The following is a 17,208-nucleotide window of genomic DNA, read 5'->3' on the forward strand; positions in this document are numbered from 1 at the left end:
TCACCAACGAGGCTAGGTCATGAAGCGGTGGGAGTCATCAGGAGCGAAGAGGATGATCGAGAGAAGGACCAGAGCCAGGACCGCCACCATCACAGCCATCCCGAAGTCTCTCCAGCTCCAGGATGACTCATGAGAACTCCCCAGCTCCTGTCGCCGTTGAGACAAGGGCGTGGGACGGCCGCGGACCGGTCGCCACTGGTACTCCTGGACAGGAACGTGAGGCGGCTGGGGAACCGTCGCCACCCCCTGGAATGGAACGTGAGAAGGCGGCAGCAACATCACGACCTCCTCCTGGATGAGAACGTGAAAAGGCGGAGGCAGCATCACCAACTCCACCTCCTCCTGGACGGAAACGTATGGGCGTGCCTGTCGCCGACAGAGCAGGAACGGAGAGCGACCGTGGACCGGTCGCCGACGAAGCAGGAACAGGGAGCAACCGCGGACCGGTCGCCGACGAAGCAGGAACAGGGAGCGACTGCAAGCCGGTCGCCACTGGTGCTCCAGGGCACAGACGAGAAGCTTCAGGTATCCTTGGCCCTCTCTCATTGGTCTCCTTTGGTCCGCCGGATGTTGGCCCGACTCCTCCCCTGCAGACTCGCGTGCTGGCTCCTCCTGGTGGTGGTTTCCTGACAGTAGTTTATCCACCAACTGCCTCTGAGTCCTGTCGTCTCCGTATCCTTCTTGCAGTTACCACCGTCTGTTCTAAAACATTCCATTCTTGCACCACATACCCTGTTTCGTTCCACCAGTCACACACTCAGCACTTTACAGTCTCACACTTTCATACACAGGATGCAGCAACATCTAATGAACTACTTTAAGCTCAAACTCTTATATTCCTTTATTCCCTCTCATGACCTCAGACGACCGAGGTCATCACTCAAACACCTTATTTTATTGTTAAACACAAGTTAAAAATCAATAACCAGAAGCTAAAAATCAGCAAAAAATTAAAAATTAGTAGAAAATTAAAAATCAGTACAAAAATTTAATTCTAGGAGAAAATCAGTCGAAAATTTCATTCCCTCCTCATGGCCTCAGGTCCCTAAGGCCACCTTCACATACTCACATCCCGGACTCCCGGAGGGCCACAGCTGTCTCGGCCTCCTGGGGGTCCTTCTGAGGGATCATCATGTACAGGCCACCCGGAGGGAGTGGCCCCAACGTGCGTTCAATTGTCTTAACAGTTAATGATCTGATACATGGAATACAGCAACATCCACATAACACCATAATAGCAGCAAACACAGCGATATAAATCAGTACTGATGCAATCAAGCATTTATATTTACCAAAGACGTTTAACCAGTCAGAATACCAACTGGTGTCCACACCTGAGTGCTCCTTCATTTTGTTACTTAGCGTGCGCAGACCCTCCAATGCCTTGATAAGGCGACCGTCATGAGACGTATTGTTGGGAATCAGAGTACAACACTGATCCCCAAAAATACCACACACTCCTCCTCTTTCAGCTAACAACATGTCTAAGTCCATTCTATTTTGGAATGCCATAAGAGACGTGGCAGCCAATTGCTCATGCACTGCCTGGAGTGCTGAGGTGGTGAAGTTCGCCAATCGTTGGACCTTATAGTGGACATAATTAATCCGGTCCACATTTTGTTTACTGTAACGAACAGGAAAATACTCTCCCATCCTGCCGCCACTTGATCCACCAATTTGTATTCATCAGGGACCCCTCTCGGAACTCCAATTGCATCTATGTACGTGGGGTCTCCTGCATTCAACCATTCTTGCATGTCCCTTTTCTTCCTCCCAAGGAAGGGGATTCTTCCCCACTGTCCAACGCCTTCCCAATCCATTCTGGTCAGATCTAATGCTGTCACACTAATTGGCATGATCAGCGTTACTAGGGCGCACTTACCTGAGGCATCGGTGGGAAGCCTATCATACAACACTTTCGCTCCACACCACAGCCAAACATCAGCACGAGCGAGAGGGATTCCTGCTGGCAAAGACACACTTTCATTCCACCATGACTCCTGGATACTTCCAATCCCAGGGCCAGTCCCATTTAAATTTAGGCAGGTGAAATTTTGTTTCGCAACTTGGGTGTCAAAAATAGGCATTTTCTCTTCCATACCGTGGTTGATAATTGTCCAATTTATCTAACAAATCAAGCCATTGTTGAGTCCAGTTGAAAATTGTCACCCAAGCGTTCACCTGTGTCGGTTGTTTTCACTTCAGATTTAGCAGTAGTTGTTGTGTCTGTGTCAGCGTCTTACCACCATCTTGCTCTGCTTCATACCATACCGTTCCATTACAGGAATGGTACACCATCACTCGTGTTCCTTTCGCTCCATCACTTCTGTCATCCCGCACCAAATGTTCAAACGCCAACATAGTCCACACAAAGCACAAGCCAGCAAGCAAAATAGTCAATAAAGTTAAACATTTGCATCGTCGTCGTCTTTGTTCGGACACTTTCGAGTCCGACTTTGATCCAATTCTCGCCACCTTCACATTCCCTCTCTTGACCTGCCCGTCCGGGCGGTCAACCTTTAAGCTCACCATTGGCAGGCACAAATTCTGGGGCCGGGCGCAACTGTGAGTAACGGTACCACTTTTGTCCTTTAGTTTCCAATTAGACGGCGTGTGAAGTTCTAGCCAGAACCCTAAACGGTCCTTTCCAGCGAGGTTCAGTCCACTTCCGGGAAAGCACCCGGAGGTAGACGTACGGAGTGATGTCCGACTCCGGTGATGCTGATGACGAATCTGCAACCGCCTTGTCTGTGACCTGCGCAGACACACTGGATACAAGTGAATGAAGGTACTTCCAGTATGCAGCGTGTGATAAATCAGGTGTCGGTAGGTCACCTGGCGGGACCAAGGTGGAGGCAGGCCCTGGCATTAGGCGACCAGTTAACAGTTCGAATGGCGCAAAACCTGTTATTTTGTGAACAGTTTGGCGGACGACCAACAGGGCTAGGGGAAAGGCTTGCAACCACGTCATTTTTGTTTGAGGCATGATCTTTGCCAATTTTTCTTTCAAATTCCTGTTAAACCTTTCAACTTTGCCTTGGCTCTGGGGGTGGTACACACACCCAAAGCGATGCTTCAGCCCTAACAGCGCCTCCACTTTAGCCATTGCTTTGTTGTTAAAATGTGTCCCATTATCAGATCTGATTAAAGCAGGAAAACCATGTGTCGGAATATAATGATTCACCAAAGCTTTAATGACTGACGTGGTGTCTTCCATTGCACACGGCTACGCCTCCGGCCAGCGTGAATAAGAATCCACAATGACCAGAAGGAACCGCTTCCCGTTGACCATGTCAATCATGTCCGTGAAGTCAATTACAATTTCTGCTCCAGGCCAGGCCACAGGGGAGAATGCCCCTGGCTTGGGTTTCAATGTCGGTCGTGCATTAAATGTTTGACATAATTCACAAGCCGCCACAAACTGCCAGACCACCTCCTGCAACCTTGGATGCCACCACTGACGAAGTTTTGGAAGCATTGCCTGAGGCCCCACATGTGCCACTGTATGGGCCTCAGTCAACACCGAGGTCATGAGTCGTCCTTCAGGGAGGACCGCCTGGCCTCTGGGACCCACCCAAAGACCATCCGATCGCCTGACCGCCTTTGATGCGATCCACATAGATTTTTGTTCCAGAGACGACTTACCTTGTGCGTCCATAATGTCCTCCAGTGTAACCTCGGGTGCCACTGGAAGATCCGGGGGTTCCCCATCCCAGACCACAGCCGTGGTTGCTTACATCATCTCGTCCTGAGGGGTGTACCCAGCCACTTCTTTCGCGAGAGCATCCGCCCTCTCATTAACTTTTGCCACCATGGTGCTGGCCTTTGAGTGTCCCGGGACCTTTACAATCGCCAATTCGTGGGGATCCTTAATTGCGTCATACAATCGCTCCATCAAAGTTCTGTGAGCAATTTCTTTGCCTTTCGCTGTTAGCCAGCCATTGTGCAGCCACCCCTTTAGGTCAATCAGGGCAGCCGACGCTGCATATGCCGAATCAGTATATACAGTTAATTGCTGTCCTGGACACTGTTCCAAGGCCAACACCAGAGCCAACACCTCAGCCGCCAGGGCGGAGGGTTTTATTGTCAACTTCTGAGCTGTCACCGGGAGGAAGAAAGAACCTTTCCACTCCACCACTGCCGCTGCTGCGTGGAGTGTCCCATCCTTGGCACGCCAACAACACCCATCCGTGAACATAACCCGTCCACCTTCCAATGGTTCCGCATACAAGTCCTCACGGAGCTTTTGATCTTTCTGTACTTTCAGAGCACACTCATGTGCCCCTTCCAGGAGGTGATTAGCCATGTTCACACCATCATGCACATACGTAACATTTGGTGCCGTCAATGTCTTCATCATCCGTGTTTGTCTTAGGGGTGTCAACGTAAATGCCGCCGATGCGACAAAAGCTGACACCGCATGGTCTGTTAACACCTGGACGGGATACCCCATGACCACATGTGCCGTTTTCTGTAGGACCTTTGCCAGGCCCGCCGCGTACCTAACACAGTCTGCTTGTTTCTGTTCAATTCGGTCTAATGGGACACTACAATACAATAAAACTGCCCTGTTTGTCCCATGTCTTTGGTACAATGCCGCATTCACTGTCTTCTCACTAATGGCTACATCTAAATGAAACACCTTAGTGTAATCTGGGGTAGCCAAAGCTGCTGCTGATGCCAATTCCTGACTTAGTTGCACAAACAATGCATCATCCTCAGGGGTCCACTGCAATGTGGCCTTCAAATTTCGGACCCCTTGTTGTTTGACCAGGGCCCGCAGGCCTACTGTTTTATCCACATAACATGGGATGTAGGCTCGGCTGTAGCCACACAATCCCAAGAAAGACAGCATGTCTTGCACTGTCTCTGGACGTGGGTGTCGCAAGATGGAGCTGCGGTGATCCGGTGACATAGCCAAACCGGCTGGTGTGATGACACGCCCCAGAAAAACCACAGACTTACGACAGCACTGTAACTTTTTCCTTGACACTTTGAAGCCCAGGTCAGCAAGCTTCAACAGCACTGCTCGTGTGGCTTCCACACACTGGTTGGATGTTTCGGCCGCAATGAGGAGATCGTCCACATACTGCAGGAGCACTGAGCCTTGGGGTAGTTCACATGAAAATAACAAGTCCTTCAATACCTGATTAAAGATTCCCGGCGAATTCTTGAAGCCCTGTGGGAGTCGTTTGTACTGCAATTTCACCCCTTTGTAAGAAAATGCAAACACGTGTCGTATTGACTCAGCCAGTGGTAAACAGAAATATGCATTCTCCAAATCAATTCCCGTTTACCACTATTTCTGAGGATCCTGGGAGGACAGGATGCGATGGGGGTCAGGAACTGGCAAAACTGGAGTTATAGTTATGAGGACGCCGACGTTTCCAACACCCCCTCATCCCACAATCCTGCCACTGTGTCCTCTATACCTTTGTCTGCTTCCTTCGGCCATCGATATTGAGGACGGCGGACCTGAATGGAGTAATCAACTTCCAATTGGATCGGTTGAACCGTATGACAAAAACCAACATCTAATAGACCCTGTGACCACAAGGTCTGTGGCATTTGATCCAGCATCGCCTGTGCAGACTCATGGTCAGTCTGTTCCCGCCCATGATGGCGGTCCAGGAAGACCAATTCAAGGTCTGACTCATCTACCATTTTTGCCATTATCCTGTACCTTTTGGTTGCGGCCGAGTGCCACACATCTGGAATCTCAGTCATCATCCAGTCATGTTGTTGTGTTAATCGTTTCACCATGGGCCCCAATTGGCGGGGCTCATGGCCTGGCAACACAGCCAGTGTTACATGGGGCAGACCTTCCTCACCCATTTTGAACCATTGTTCTTGCTCTGGCGACAACTGCACATTCGCTGCCACTCCCTCTGGGCCTACAAAGAGATGCATGGTGACTGTAGTGTCCAATCAACTCCCTCGATTTCTTCAAACGCATCTCTATATACTTCATCCGAATCCCTATCGTAATATAGAGTGCAATGCAATGGGTCCACTGGGGGGTGGTACAGTGCCAATGCCTGGATCCACGGTTTCCACAGGAGGTAAGTGGAGTAGACACCTCCGCCAAGTGGAGTCTCAGGATTCAATCTAGCCCAGTAGATCCGTGCCGTTTCAGGTACTGTGGGGAGTGGTGCCATCAACCACTGACCCCTAGTTTGTCACAGGCTGGGAGCATTCCAGAACCTGTCCGCCAGGAAATGTCACTGTAAGTCCCTTCTCGCCGCACAATATCTGGGCTCTCAATGCTGACAACATGTCTCTGCCCATTAAATTGATGGGTGTGTCCATTGCATGAACATATGAATGATATAGTTTCTGTCCAGTGTTTGTGATTTCCGTTTTCAATGGCCGGGTAAAGGGCAGAGTCTGAGGACGTCCCGAGAAGCCGACCAACATTGTAACTCGTCTCGACAACGCTGTACTTGGCAGTGGCATTTTGATTGATGAATGTGTTGCCCCAGTGTCCACCAACATCTGGACCGGAGTGTCCGCCACTGTCAACTGAAGCATTGGCTCTGCCTGGCCAGTGCTTTCCGAGCTTCCCAGGCCCCCCTTTTCGTCCGGGCCGGACCACGGGTCGGCTTGGTAATACTGACCCCGTGGATTCGGCTGTGGGCACGGGCGGGGCTGCTGCGGTCCCCCTTGGTGTGGTGGCCCTGCTTGCTGGTTCTGCTGCTCCACCCCTGGTGGTGGTGGGTTGGCATGACAATAACGTGCCCAGTGATCAGGGGACCCGCAGTTGAAACAAGTCCCTGGAGCGAACCCATTCCGCCCCCGACCTGGGGGGGGCGCCACGACCACGCCCTCTGTATCCACCACGGAACCCTTGGCCTCGGCCCCGTCCAGCCCCCACTGGAGTCTGATACATCTGTTTTTGTTTAACCTTTTCTTGTTTTGCCTCACCATGCAACTTTGCCAACTGTAGTTTAACCAAACTAGTCGCCAGAGCATCAGTTTCCTTTTGATCTTTATTTGCTTTTTCCATGTAGATGCGGCAATGGTGTATCAAATGCCTCTTAAATCTCGGTTCCGGACAGACCAAAATGTCCCTGCACTAGTGGTGCCCCCGTCTCCTGCTAGCTCCGCCCCTTCCTGCTAGCTCCGCCCCTTGCGCTGGCCCTTCCTGCTAGCTCCGCCCCTTGCGCTGGCCCTTCCTGCTAGCTCCGCCCCTTGCGCCAGCACGGGCGACTCCACACTCCCCTGCTGTTTCCCGCGCACTCTCTCATTATTCACAGCCTGTTCAATCAACTGTATGGTCGCTGGCGCCATCCGTGAACCTTCATCTTCTACATCTAAAACCATTCTGCCCCCCAAAGTGACTACGGGGGCCATTACTGGCGCCGTCGGATACGGTGGCGGTGCAAACACATACTGTCGCGAGTCCGACAACTGTGGATAAATGCCTCTCAGACATTTCGTCTTTTCTTCCACTTTTTCAATCACTTCATCCTCTTTCTTCACCTCATTCTCACTCTTTTCCTCTTTTATCGCCGCCAGCGCAGTCGCGATAGTTGCCAATTGGTGAATGCCTCGTCTATCTTTCTCCAATTTCTTCACTTCCTTCTCAAGTTTATTACGCTGTCGCCATCCGACTTGGCTCTGATCCTCCTTCATATCTCGAATATCTGCCAACATTCTGCTTTCCTTTTTCTGTAACTGCCGCGCTAACTTCGCCACGTCCCATGTTCCGGGTTCTCCGCGAAACAATTCATCCTTTACCGCTTCCACACTGATACGTAAATCCCAGATTTTAAACCGTATCGTAACCACGAATAGTTCCAAACTATTCTAGTAGGTAAATCCCAGATTTTATACCCTACTAATGTCCACACTATTACACTTTTACGCCGTTCCGCTCCTCCTTCCTCTTATAATTTAGCGTTGCCAATGTGCAGATTTTGAAAAGGAGTCTGCTTACCTTGTTTCACTGTGGGCCCAAGAGGAAAGACGGTCGGACACGTGGCTCCTTTGTCAGGTCGTCACCTGGTGTGGACGTGGGTCCCTGACCCGTGTCCCAGACTCTTGTGGTTTTTCTCGAAGTCCCGGACTTCTTTTACCTCTCTTGCATCACGTCGGGGTCACCATAAATTGTTGGAATTTTATATTTCTAAATCATCATAAACTTAAGTTAGTAATCTGACTCCAATTTGTGACCTTACCCAACTGCCACTCATCCAACAATATGCGCGCTCGTTCTGCAATAGAAAAGTATCAGGAAGCCGGCATTTTCACACACGAGTGGATTTAGTCCTTCAACACACACCTGGGTCTCGGGTCCCTCTCATTACAACCCTGTACGTCTCTGTTGCCACCAGCAGACGTACTCTACATCCGAGTTTCCCAGAACAATTTTAAAGTATAATCTACTGATTCACTTATTGGTTGTGTCTCCTTCAGGTATCCTTGGCGCTCTCTCATTGGTCTCCTTTGGTCCGTCGGATGTTGGCCCGACTCCTCCCCTGCAGATTCGCGTGCTGGCTCCTCCTGGTGGTTTCCTTACAGTAGTTTTTCCACCAACTGCCTCTGAGTCCTCTGTCTCCGCACCCTCCTTGCAGTTAGCACCGTCTGTTCTAAAACATTCCCTTCTTGCACATTCTTGCACCACATACCCTGTTTCGTTCCACCAGTCACATGCTCAACACTTTACAGTCTCACACTTTCATACACAGGATGTAGCAACATCTAATGAACTACTTTAAGCTCAAACTCTTATATTCCTTTAACGGCGACGTGAACGAGAGTAGGCAGAGAGTCAGTCGAAACTGACACGTGGGCATGTCTCGTGAGTGGGTCAGTTCCAACTGCGATGTGAACCTGCGTCAGCAGCGAGTCCGTCGCAGTCCGTTCGCCAGTCCTTGTCGGACCTGGGCCGTGAGAGCCGCCAATTCGGCGCTCTGCCACTCTATCTCCGCACGCATTTCGCGGTAGAACGCATCGCGATTTGGCAGCTCCTCCTCCCTCTGGGCTGGAAGCTTCGCCACCAGCTTCGGTCTGCCGGTTTCACCGTTGCCGGCGAGGAGTGGGAGGACGAGGAAGGAGTCTTTGTTGCCGCGCCCCGGGAGGCACAAGGGAGCGCCTGACCTGGACGTCTCCTCTGGCCGCCACGCGGAGGTTCCGGGTAGATGGCCAAGCGGATTCCCTCAAACGGATTGGTGTACTTGTACCCACCGGGCAAAGACGCTCGGGTGCTGGAAACGCGGGGAGGTTGAGCAAACTGACTGGGATGAAAGATCGGGCGAAGAGATTAATAATCAGAATAATTGGAGTCGTACTCAGGCAGCTGGTCATACAAATCACGGTCCTCCTCATATTCCGAAAAGTCAGAGTCCAGAAGAATATCCGGTGCCGGACGGGTCGTGGTCGGGACTTATTCATAGCTCGCTGGCGGAGCGTATGACACGGAAGCGGAGGACGTCAAGGAGCCTACCCGGATCGGACAGGCTTGGTCCTCCCGCGGACGGTCTACCTTGCGTCGGTCCGGGCGACGCCGGGTCTTTCCTGCTGGGTCCTGTTTTGGCCAGATGGTTCTGTCACGACCCATCGGAACGGAGGTAGGATCGAAATGCAGAATTTGGGGTTGCTGTAGTTTCTTCACCTGGTTTTAATATAGCCACTGCTTGCATTACTTGGGTTCTCTTTCTTGCCTATGCTAACCAACCTCTCGCCATCCAAAGATGTAAGTCTTAATCTTGGTTTTTCCTTACTTCCCTGTAACACTTGCCATCAATCTTTCTACCAACCTGCTGCATTCTTCAACTGTTCACCTGCCATTTAAGCTGTTATTTTTCGCTCCCCCCCCCCCCTTGTTTAAGAAACATCATGCTGCCCGCTAAACATTGTTCCATAAAGTTTACATCCCCTCTAGGGCAGACTTACTGTTCCCGCTCACCCTTATGCTTTTCTACGTTTGTCCCTTAGAGACTACTTGTGCTTTTTAGGACTTAAGTCCTAATCCACTACCTTGTGTACTTCACTGGAACACAGACTTCTGTTCTCATCATTAGGCTTCCATCCATGACCTATGATTCCACAAATACGTCATGACATTGTGAAAGAAATCATTCAAATGTTCTCATTTTGTACATACTGTACTGTAGTTGGTTACACATCACCACCTAACTTCTACCTTTGAACTCATTGTCTTGAAAACAGATGTCATCAATCAGACAGATGCAGTCAATCAAACAGTCACACTCACACACACACACACACACACACACATACACACATCCACTCATCATGTGATTTATGTGAATAAAAAGAAGCTGCAAGGGGACACGAGTTGGAGTTGGTTGGAAGCAAGGAGAGGCCCTGCCGCTCCCCTTGCAGCAAGTAAAACTTGAAGCCTTGTCTGTTCGCCTTCTTTTAATGGAGAGTCAAGCTTTTTAACCTGACAGCATTCACACTCGCATTCACCCACTCACAGATTTAGGGATCCTTATAAATACCCTCTTTAAAGGTGGAGTAACCTTAAAACCTTCTGGTGGAGTAGCCTTAAACTGTCATGATCCTGCCGCTCCAGCACGAGCTGTGCGAGTGCCCGCGCAGGTGCGCTGATTGAGGCGCACACCTGCGTCTCATGCGGGCTGATTAGTCTGTGTATTTATATCACCCCGATGACGACTGGTCCCCGCCAGTTTGTTGAGCTTCATGTCCCGTTCCAGCACTCTCGTATCCCTGATCGACAACCTGTGTGTACCGACCTTGCCCGTTCTCCGACCAACCTTGTAAGCCTGACTCCTTCGATACTTCTGCCTGCCTTGATCGTTCTCCTGTGTACCGATTCCTGCCTGCCCGCTCACCTGCTCTCTTCGCCCGACGTCCCAACTACCGCTGCTGCACCGGACTGCCTGCTCGATCCCCGACCTCGGCATATAATAAACGTTTCTCCTTGAACTACCTTGCATCGTCCGAGTCCTGCATTTGGGTCCTACTCTCGTTCCGATGGGACGTGACAAAACCTCCTTCTGGCGGAGTAGCCTTCAACCTCATTCTGGAGGAGTAGCCGTCAACCTCCTTCTGGAGGAGTAGCCTGACTTACCGGTTCAAGCGTTGTTTGGACGCCAGTTATTCGTGATCCCGTCAACCTTCGCCCACCGAGGGGAGATTGGACTCTGGAACCGGCCTGGCCACGAATTCACGTCCCACCAGGACTTTTCTTCAGGAACAGCTGCTGGTGTCACGACCCATCGGAACGGAGGTAGGACCCAAATGCAGGAGTACACGGGAGACGCAGAGGTAATTCGGGAAAAATGTTTATTGTTCCACGGTCGGGGATCGGGCAGGCAGTCAGGTACAGCGGCGGTAGTCAGGACGTCGGGCGTAGAGAGCAGGTCAGCGGGCAGACAGGAGTCGGTACACGGGAGATCGATCAAAGCAGGCAGAAGTACCAAGGAAATCAGACTTACGGGGTCGTTCGGAGAACAGGTGGAGGTCGGTACACACGGGTTGACGATCAGAGATACGGGAGTGGTGGAACGGGGCATGAACCGCAGCGATCTGGCCCCGGACCAGTCGTCCCCATGGTCCTATATACACCGGGGCAAATCAGCCAGCATGAGGTGCAGGTGTGTGCCTACCAATCAGCGCCGCCAGGGCTGGACCGGCAGGATCATGACAGCTGGCTGTCGACAGATTTCGGTGTGTCTTCTCCCTCCTCGATGAGCGGTGGTGTGTTGGGAATCGGCTCGAAGGACCAAATGTCTGGTTTTAAAAGCCTGACTCTCTATTAAAACAAGTCGAACAGACAAGGCTTCAAGTTTTACTTGCTGCAAGGGGAGCGAGAGGGCCTCTCCCTGCTTCCAACCAACTCCAACTCGTGTCCCCTTGCAGCTTCTTTTTATTCACATAAATCACATGATGTGTGTGCGTGTGTGTGTGTGTGTGTGCGTGTGTCTGTCTGTGTGTGAGACTGTTTGATTGACTACATCTGTCTGATTGATGACATCTGTTTTCAAGACAAAAAGTTCAAAGGTAGAGGTTAGGTGGTGATGTGTAACCAACTACAGTATGCAGAAAATGAGAACATATGAATGATTTCTTTAACAGGTTGCGTCAAGAAGGGTGTCAGGTTTAAGCAGATAGCAGCAGGACATTTAAAGTAAAATTATCAACAGGAGGGACGGTAGGGTCGGTAAATCAACATTATACAACATATGGATTTAACTCCTATTCAAACAAATTTTATAGGGCATGCTTAACTTGCGCTCGACATAATCCACAAGGAAATTTAAAACTAAAAAAAGGACGTTTTCCCAAACCACAGTATCCATTCCAAATTATCCACATGGACTTTGTAGAACTAAATCAGAGTGAAGGGGAAAAGTCTTGTTTGGTTATAATAGATGCATTTTCAAAATGGATCAAACTTTTCCCGACAAAACATCCAGATGCCTTGACAGTGGCAAAGGCACTCTGTAAAGACATAATATCTCGCTTTGGCATACCAGAAAGAATTTATAGTGATAATGGAGCTCATTTTGTCAACCAAATCATTAAAAAGATAGGAATAATGTTCCACATTGATTTAAAAAACCATTGCGCCTATCACCCTCAAAGTGCCGGACTCGTAGAGAGAATTAATGGTACCATTAAAAACAGACTCAAGAAGTGCATTGAAGAAACAGGGGAGGACGTGGACACAATGTCTAGATTTTGTGAAATTATATATTAATAAAACAAGTATTGAGGGATTAACACGATATGAGACATTGTTTGGGCGACTCTATAGATTACCTCAATTTAAAAATCAATGGGAAATAGACAAAGAAAGTAATCTTGCCGATTACATGCGAAAAATGTTTGAAAAACGGCAAATGCAAACACTCGCTGGTGAAGACCATTCTGTTTCTCAGCAGGACATCACTTAGGTGGAACCAGGAGACTGGATTCTGGTAAGAAGCATAAAGAAGAAGCATTTATACTCGCCCATGTGAGAAGGTCCATTTCACGTTTGACTGACAACACCCACAGCAGTAAAAATAGCAGAAAGGTTAACTTGGATTCATTTGGTACATTATAAAAAGGCGATTTCATTCCAGGATCCGATTGGGGAGGTGAAATAAAGACTGGTTAACAAGGTGGGTGGAGATTTACAGTGTCTCAAAATAGCTGACGGCAAGTGAAGAAATTAAAAGACACCAAACCTGTAGGGACACCTGGATGAAATGCCTACCCTAAAGTGGTTAGGTCCCAAAATGGGATGCTGTGGTGTTGTCGTAACTGTAACCATGGTAACATTCTTCCTGCTTATGATATATCCTTGGGGTGTCAGAATGTTGTTGTCTTACAATTAAAAATCTCTGACACTCCTAAAATGAAATAATCCACAGTTGGGTTTTTATGTGGTTTATGTTGACGATCAAAATTTAAATTTTGGCGTAACTCTGTGTGCACCGGTAAACTCAATCAGCACTATAAATATCCCAAGGCCAATTTTGACAGAAGCGGGAACAAGGAGCAGTGCTTACAGCCAAAATAAGTGGTCCATGACAAATAATTTGCACACGGGATGGGAGACTCTGGTGGCTGATGAAAATAATGAATGGACACCATCTTGGGGCACATCTGAATTCGCTAGACACCAACAACAGACTGTACAGTTATATTAAACTAAGAACGGCCTCCAAATCATTTTGAACACCACCAAAGTCCCGTTAAAACCTCCTTCTTATGAAGGAGCAAATCCATGTTGGTGCTTTTTCCTCTGGGCCTACATCTCCGGTAATCACTTTGATGTTTTGCGAAAGTACAGAAGTAACAACGAGCACTCTTTCTCCGAGAGCAACATTGGACAAAGTAAGGTTGATGAGCGGTTTCATGTAACAACAGGCATTTCAGGACAGAATCATAATTGGCTTCTTACGGTGGAACAAGCAGCAAAAGCTTCATCAAAAGATTTGCATGGGTCCCAAACCACTTTTACAGATTATACCAGCCCTTTTACCAGATAATTGTACTTTGGAAGTAATCACTAAAGCAGTACCTAATAATAAATGTAAAAAATGGGATTCTCCATATCCATTGGCTTCTTTTGAAAAACGAAAACCATTGTTTTCTAATGATGTAGCACAGGGTAATTTCGCTTGCGTGCAGCTGACAGGAGCCGGAAACAAATTTGAAAATTTATCAGCAGTGATGTGTTAAACCATTTTGGTCATTGAAAATTCAAGCCATTGTTACGGAGTGACATCTGGTGCTGGTGCGGAGATAACCGCCTTTTTGACAGAATTCCTCAAACTATAACAGGTTATTGTGCTTTGATAACCTTATTATTGCCATTGTCTATTCATCCTATGTCTGTAAATGACTTAACGTCTACTGTGCAGGCAGTTTCAACCAAATACTGGCATAGACGAAAGAGAGCAGTTGGATGGCTCGGACAAAATGATCCAACATACAGCGACGCCATTGGTGTTCCCTGTGGTGTTCCAAGTGAGCATAAAGTGACAGCTGGTTTCCTATGTTTGTGGTGTACCATCAACAAGAACGAACGTAGACAGAATCAACTACATCCATTACAATGTACAAAAATGGGGCAATTGGACACAGAGCGGTTTTGAAGCTGTGCATGAACAGCTACTGGCTACATCACTTATTGGCATTTCAAAACAGGATGGCTGTTGACATGGTGTTGACTGAGAGAGGAGGAGTCTGTGCCTTATTCGGAGCGCAATGTTCCACATTCATTCCAAACAACACAGATGTGGATGGCAGTCTCACCAAAGCCAAAGAGGGACTCCGAACCCTAAATGGAAAAATGAAAAAACACTCTGGTGTTGACACCTCCATGTGGGACTCTTGGAGGGATGCCTTTGGAAAATACAAAACCCGAGTGTCCTCAACTTTAGTATCAATCGGTTTTTCCAGCAGTTTTGACCTTGTGTGGATGCTTCTCTATTTCATGTTTTCGGTCTCTCCGAAACAGAATAATTACTACAGCAATCTCACCCATGGAGAACAAGACAGCGCAGATTTATCCTTTTACTAGGGACAAATCATGACCCTGGTGATGGTAGTTCAGCTGACTTGTCTGATCTGTTTCCAGATCTTGACTGTTTTCATGACGATGTATGAACCAAATATTTTTTGTCAAAGTGTCATCATGTTTGTTGTCAAAGAGATGATCCTAAAGTTGAAAATCTAGTGAAGTGACTATTGGAGGTGATGTGAAACCTTGAGCAAATATTAGATAATCAGGAGGGAAATGTTTGATTAATTGTACAGAGTGATCTCATACTTGCTTTCATTTGCTTTTTCACTTGCTCTTTTTCTTGACACGAGTTAGCTCTGGGTTCATTTTAATGTTTGAATAATATGATGCAACGGAGGAATACGCACTAACATTACATCGGCGAAGCGCTTGACTTCAGAGACGGAGTCGTCACGACCAGGATGACGAGGATGACATCACAGAAACTGAGACGAGAAGACGACGACACCAAGAGGCCACACAAGCGCTCAACACGTTAATGAAGAGCGAATTTGCCGTAGTTACTTTGTTTAGTGACTCACGTTTGCATTGCATGTCACACCTGCTTACGGTTATGTATTCTTTCCTGCTTGCTGTGTTTGTTACGTTTTGGAATGCAAAGTTAATAAAAAGGGGAGACGTGGAGATGTGAGTAGAACGGGTTGGAGATTGTGAAAGAGACACGTCCCACGTTCTCCCTAGATGTCATTGAATTGCTTCAGTTATTTCTTCCGTTGGCGCCATATTAGTAAGACTGCAGACATGACGTGGCCAGAAGACCATCATTGATACCCTCCAAAGGACGGATAAGCCATAAAAGTTCGTAGCTAAGGAGGCTGGCTGTTCACAGAGTGCTGTGTGCAAGAATATTATCGGAAAGCCTAGTGAAAGAAAAAAGTTGGCAGGAGAAGACGCACTAGGAAAAGAGATGACTGTGGACTTCAACGGATTACAATTTGTTGAGTTAGGTCTGACAACTGTTTATAACTAATATTTGGGTGCAGAATCCAAAACTGATCACAGTTTTTCTCTATCACGCTAGGTTTTTGAGGAAAGTGAGAACAAAGTGGAACAAGGGGGAAAAAAAAAATCTACCTACAATAGAAAGCAGAAGTTTACATGGACTTTCATTTTTTGTCTTACTGTCTGAAGTTAAACTAGACTGACCCTCTCCTGTTTCAGGTCAGTCAGGATCACCAAAGTTATTTAATTTTGTTAAGTGCCTCAATAATGAGAGAGAGAATTTCTTGGAGAATTTTGTTATTTTCCTGAGGTTAAAAGTTTACATACACAAAAAGTACCACGTCTTAAAAAGAACTTGGGGAAACCCAGATGATGAGGCCATGGCTTTGGAAGCTCCAGATAGGTTAACAGAGAACGTGTGAGTTAATTGACAGTACACCCGGGGATGTATTTAAAGCCACACCTCAAATACTCGACTTCCTTTTTTTGAAATCATGGGAAAATCAAAAGAAATCGGGAAGGAAGCAGAGAACCAAATTGTGGAGCTCCACAGGTCTGGCTCACCCTTGGGTGCAATTTTCAGATGTTTGATGGTGCCACGTTCATCTGTTCGAACAATTATATGCAAATACAATATAAACATAACGGGAATGCCCAGCCATCACACTGCTCAGGAAGGAGATGGACTCTGTGCCTCAGAGATGAAGATGTTTGGTCTGAAATGCGGAACTTAACCTCAGAACAAAAGCTCAAGACCTTGCAAAGATGCTGGATGAAGCTGGTAAGAAAGTATCAGTAACCACAGTTAAACGAGTCCTGCGCCGACATGGGCTGAAAGACCACTCGCCGAGAGGAAACCATTCCTCCTAAAGACAGATTACACTTTGCAAAAAGACGTGAAAACAATGATCTTAACTTCTGGAGACATGTCCTGTGGTCTGATGAAACTAAAGTGGAGCTGATAATGATCACTGTTACATCTGGAGGAAAAAGGGGGAAGCTTTTTGACCTGAGAACACCATTCCAACTGTGAGGCTACATGAAATAATTTTGGTACTCCTCACTGACCTGAAACAGGAGAGGTTTTATCTGATTTGACTTCAGACAGTGACACAAAAAATCAAATGTGTTTTTGCAAAAAAAAAAAAAAAAAAATCAGTAACTGAACATAGATCTACTTGGCCAACTGGATGGAAATAAATATTGTCATGCTCCGGGCTTCCTGTACAGGCTGGGCCCGGCCAGCCAATTAG

General features: G+C 47.8%; 1 protein-coding gene across 5 annotated transcripts in view; it reads left to right on the forward strand.

The window, feature by feature from the left end:
- LOC133505690 (calcium uptake protein 3, mitochondrial-like) overlaps positions 1-17,208 on the forward strand; it is a 37,940-nt gene that overhangs the window by 13,416 nt on the left and 7,316 nt on the right. Inside the window, exons 1-2 of one of the 5 annotated variants that reach the window (XM_061828997.1) lie at positions 337-2,788; positions 8,419-9,572. The exons of 1 other annotated variant lie outside the window; for it this stretch is intronic. In XM_061828997.1, coding sequence (XP_061684981.1) covers positions 9,543-9,572 — 30 coding nt within the window. In that variant the 5' untranslated portion in view covers positions 337-2,788; positions 8,419-9,542. Of the gene's footprint in view, positions 1-336; positions 2,789-8,418; positions 9,573-12,561; positions 12,915-13,081; positions 13,101-17,208 lie in introns of those variants that run through there. 3 more of the 5 variants (XM_061828996.1, XM_061829000.1, XM_061829002.1) reach the window with 3 other exon arrangements.

This window comes from Syngnathoides biaculeatus, chromosome 9, assembly GCF_019802595.1.
Source record: "Syngnathoides biaculeatus isolate LvHL_M chromosome 9, ASM1980259v1, whole genome shotgun sequence".
NCBI lineage: Eukaryota > Metazoa > Chordata > Actinopteri > Syngnathiformes > Syngnathidae > Syngnathoides > Syngnathoides biaculeatus.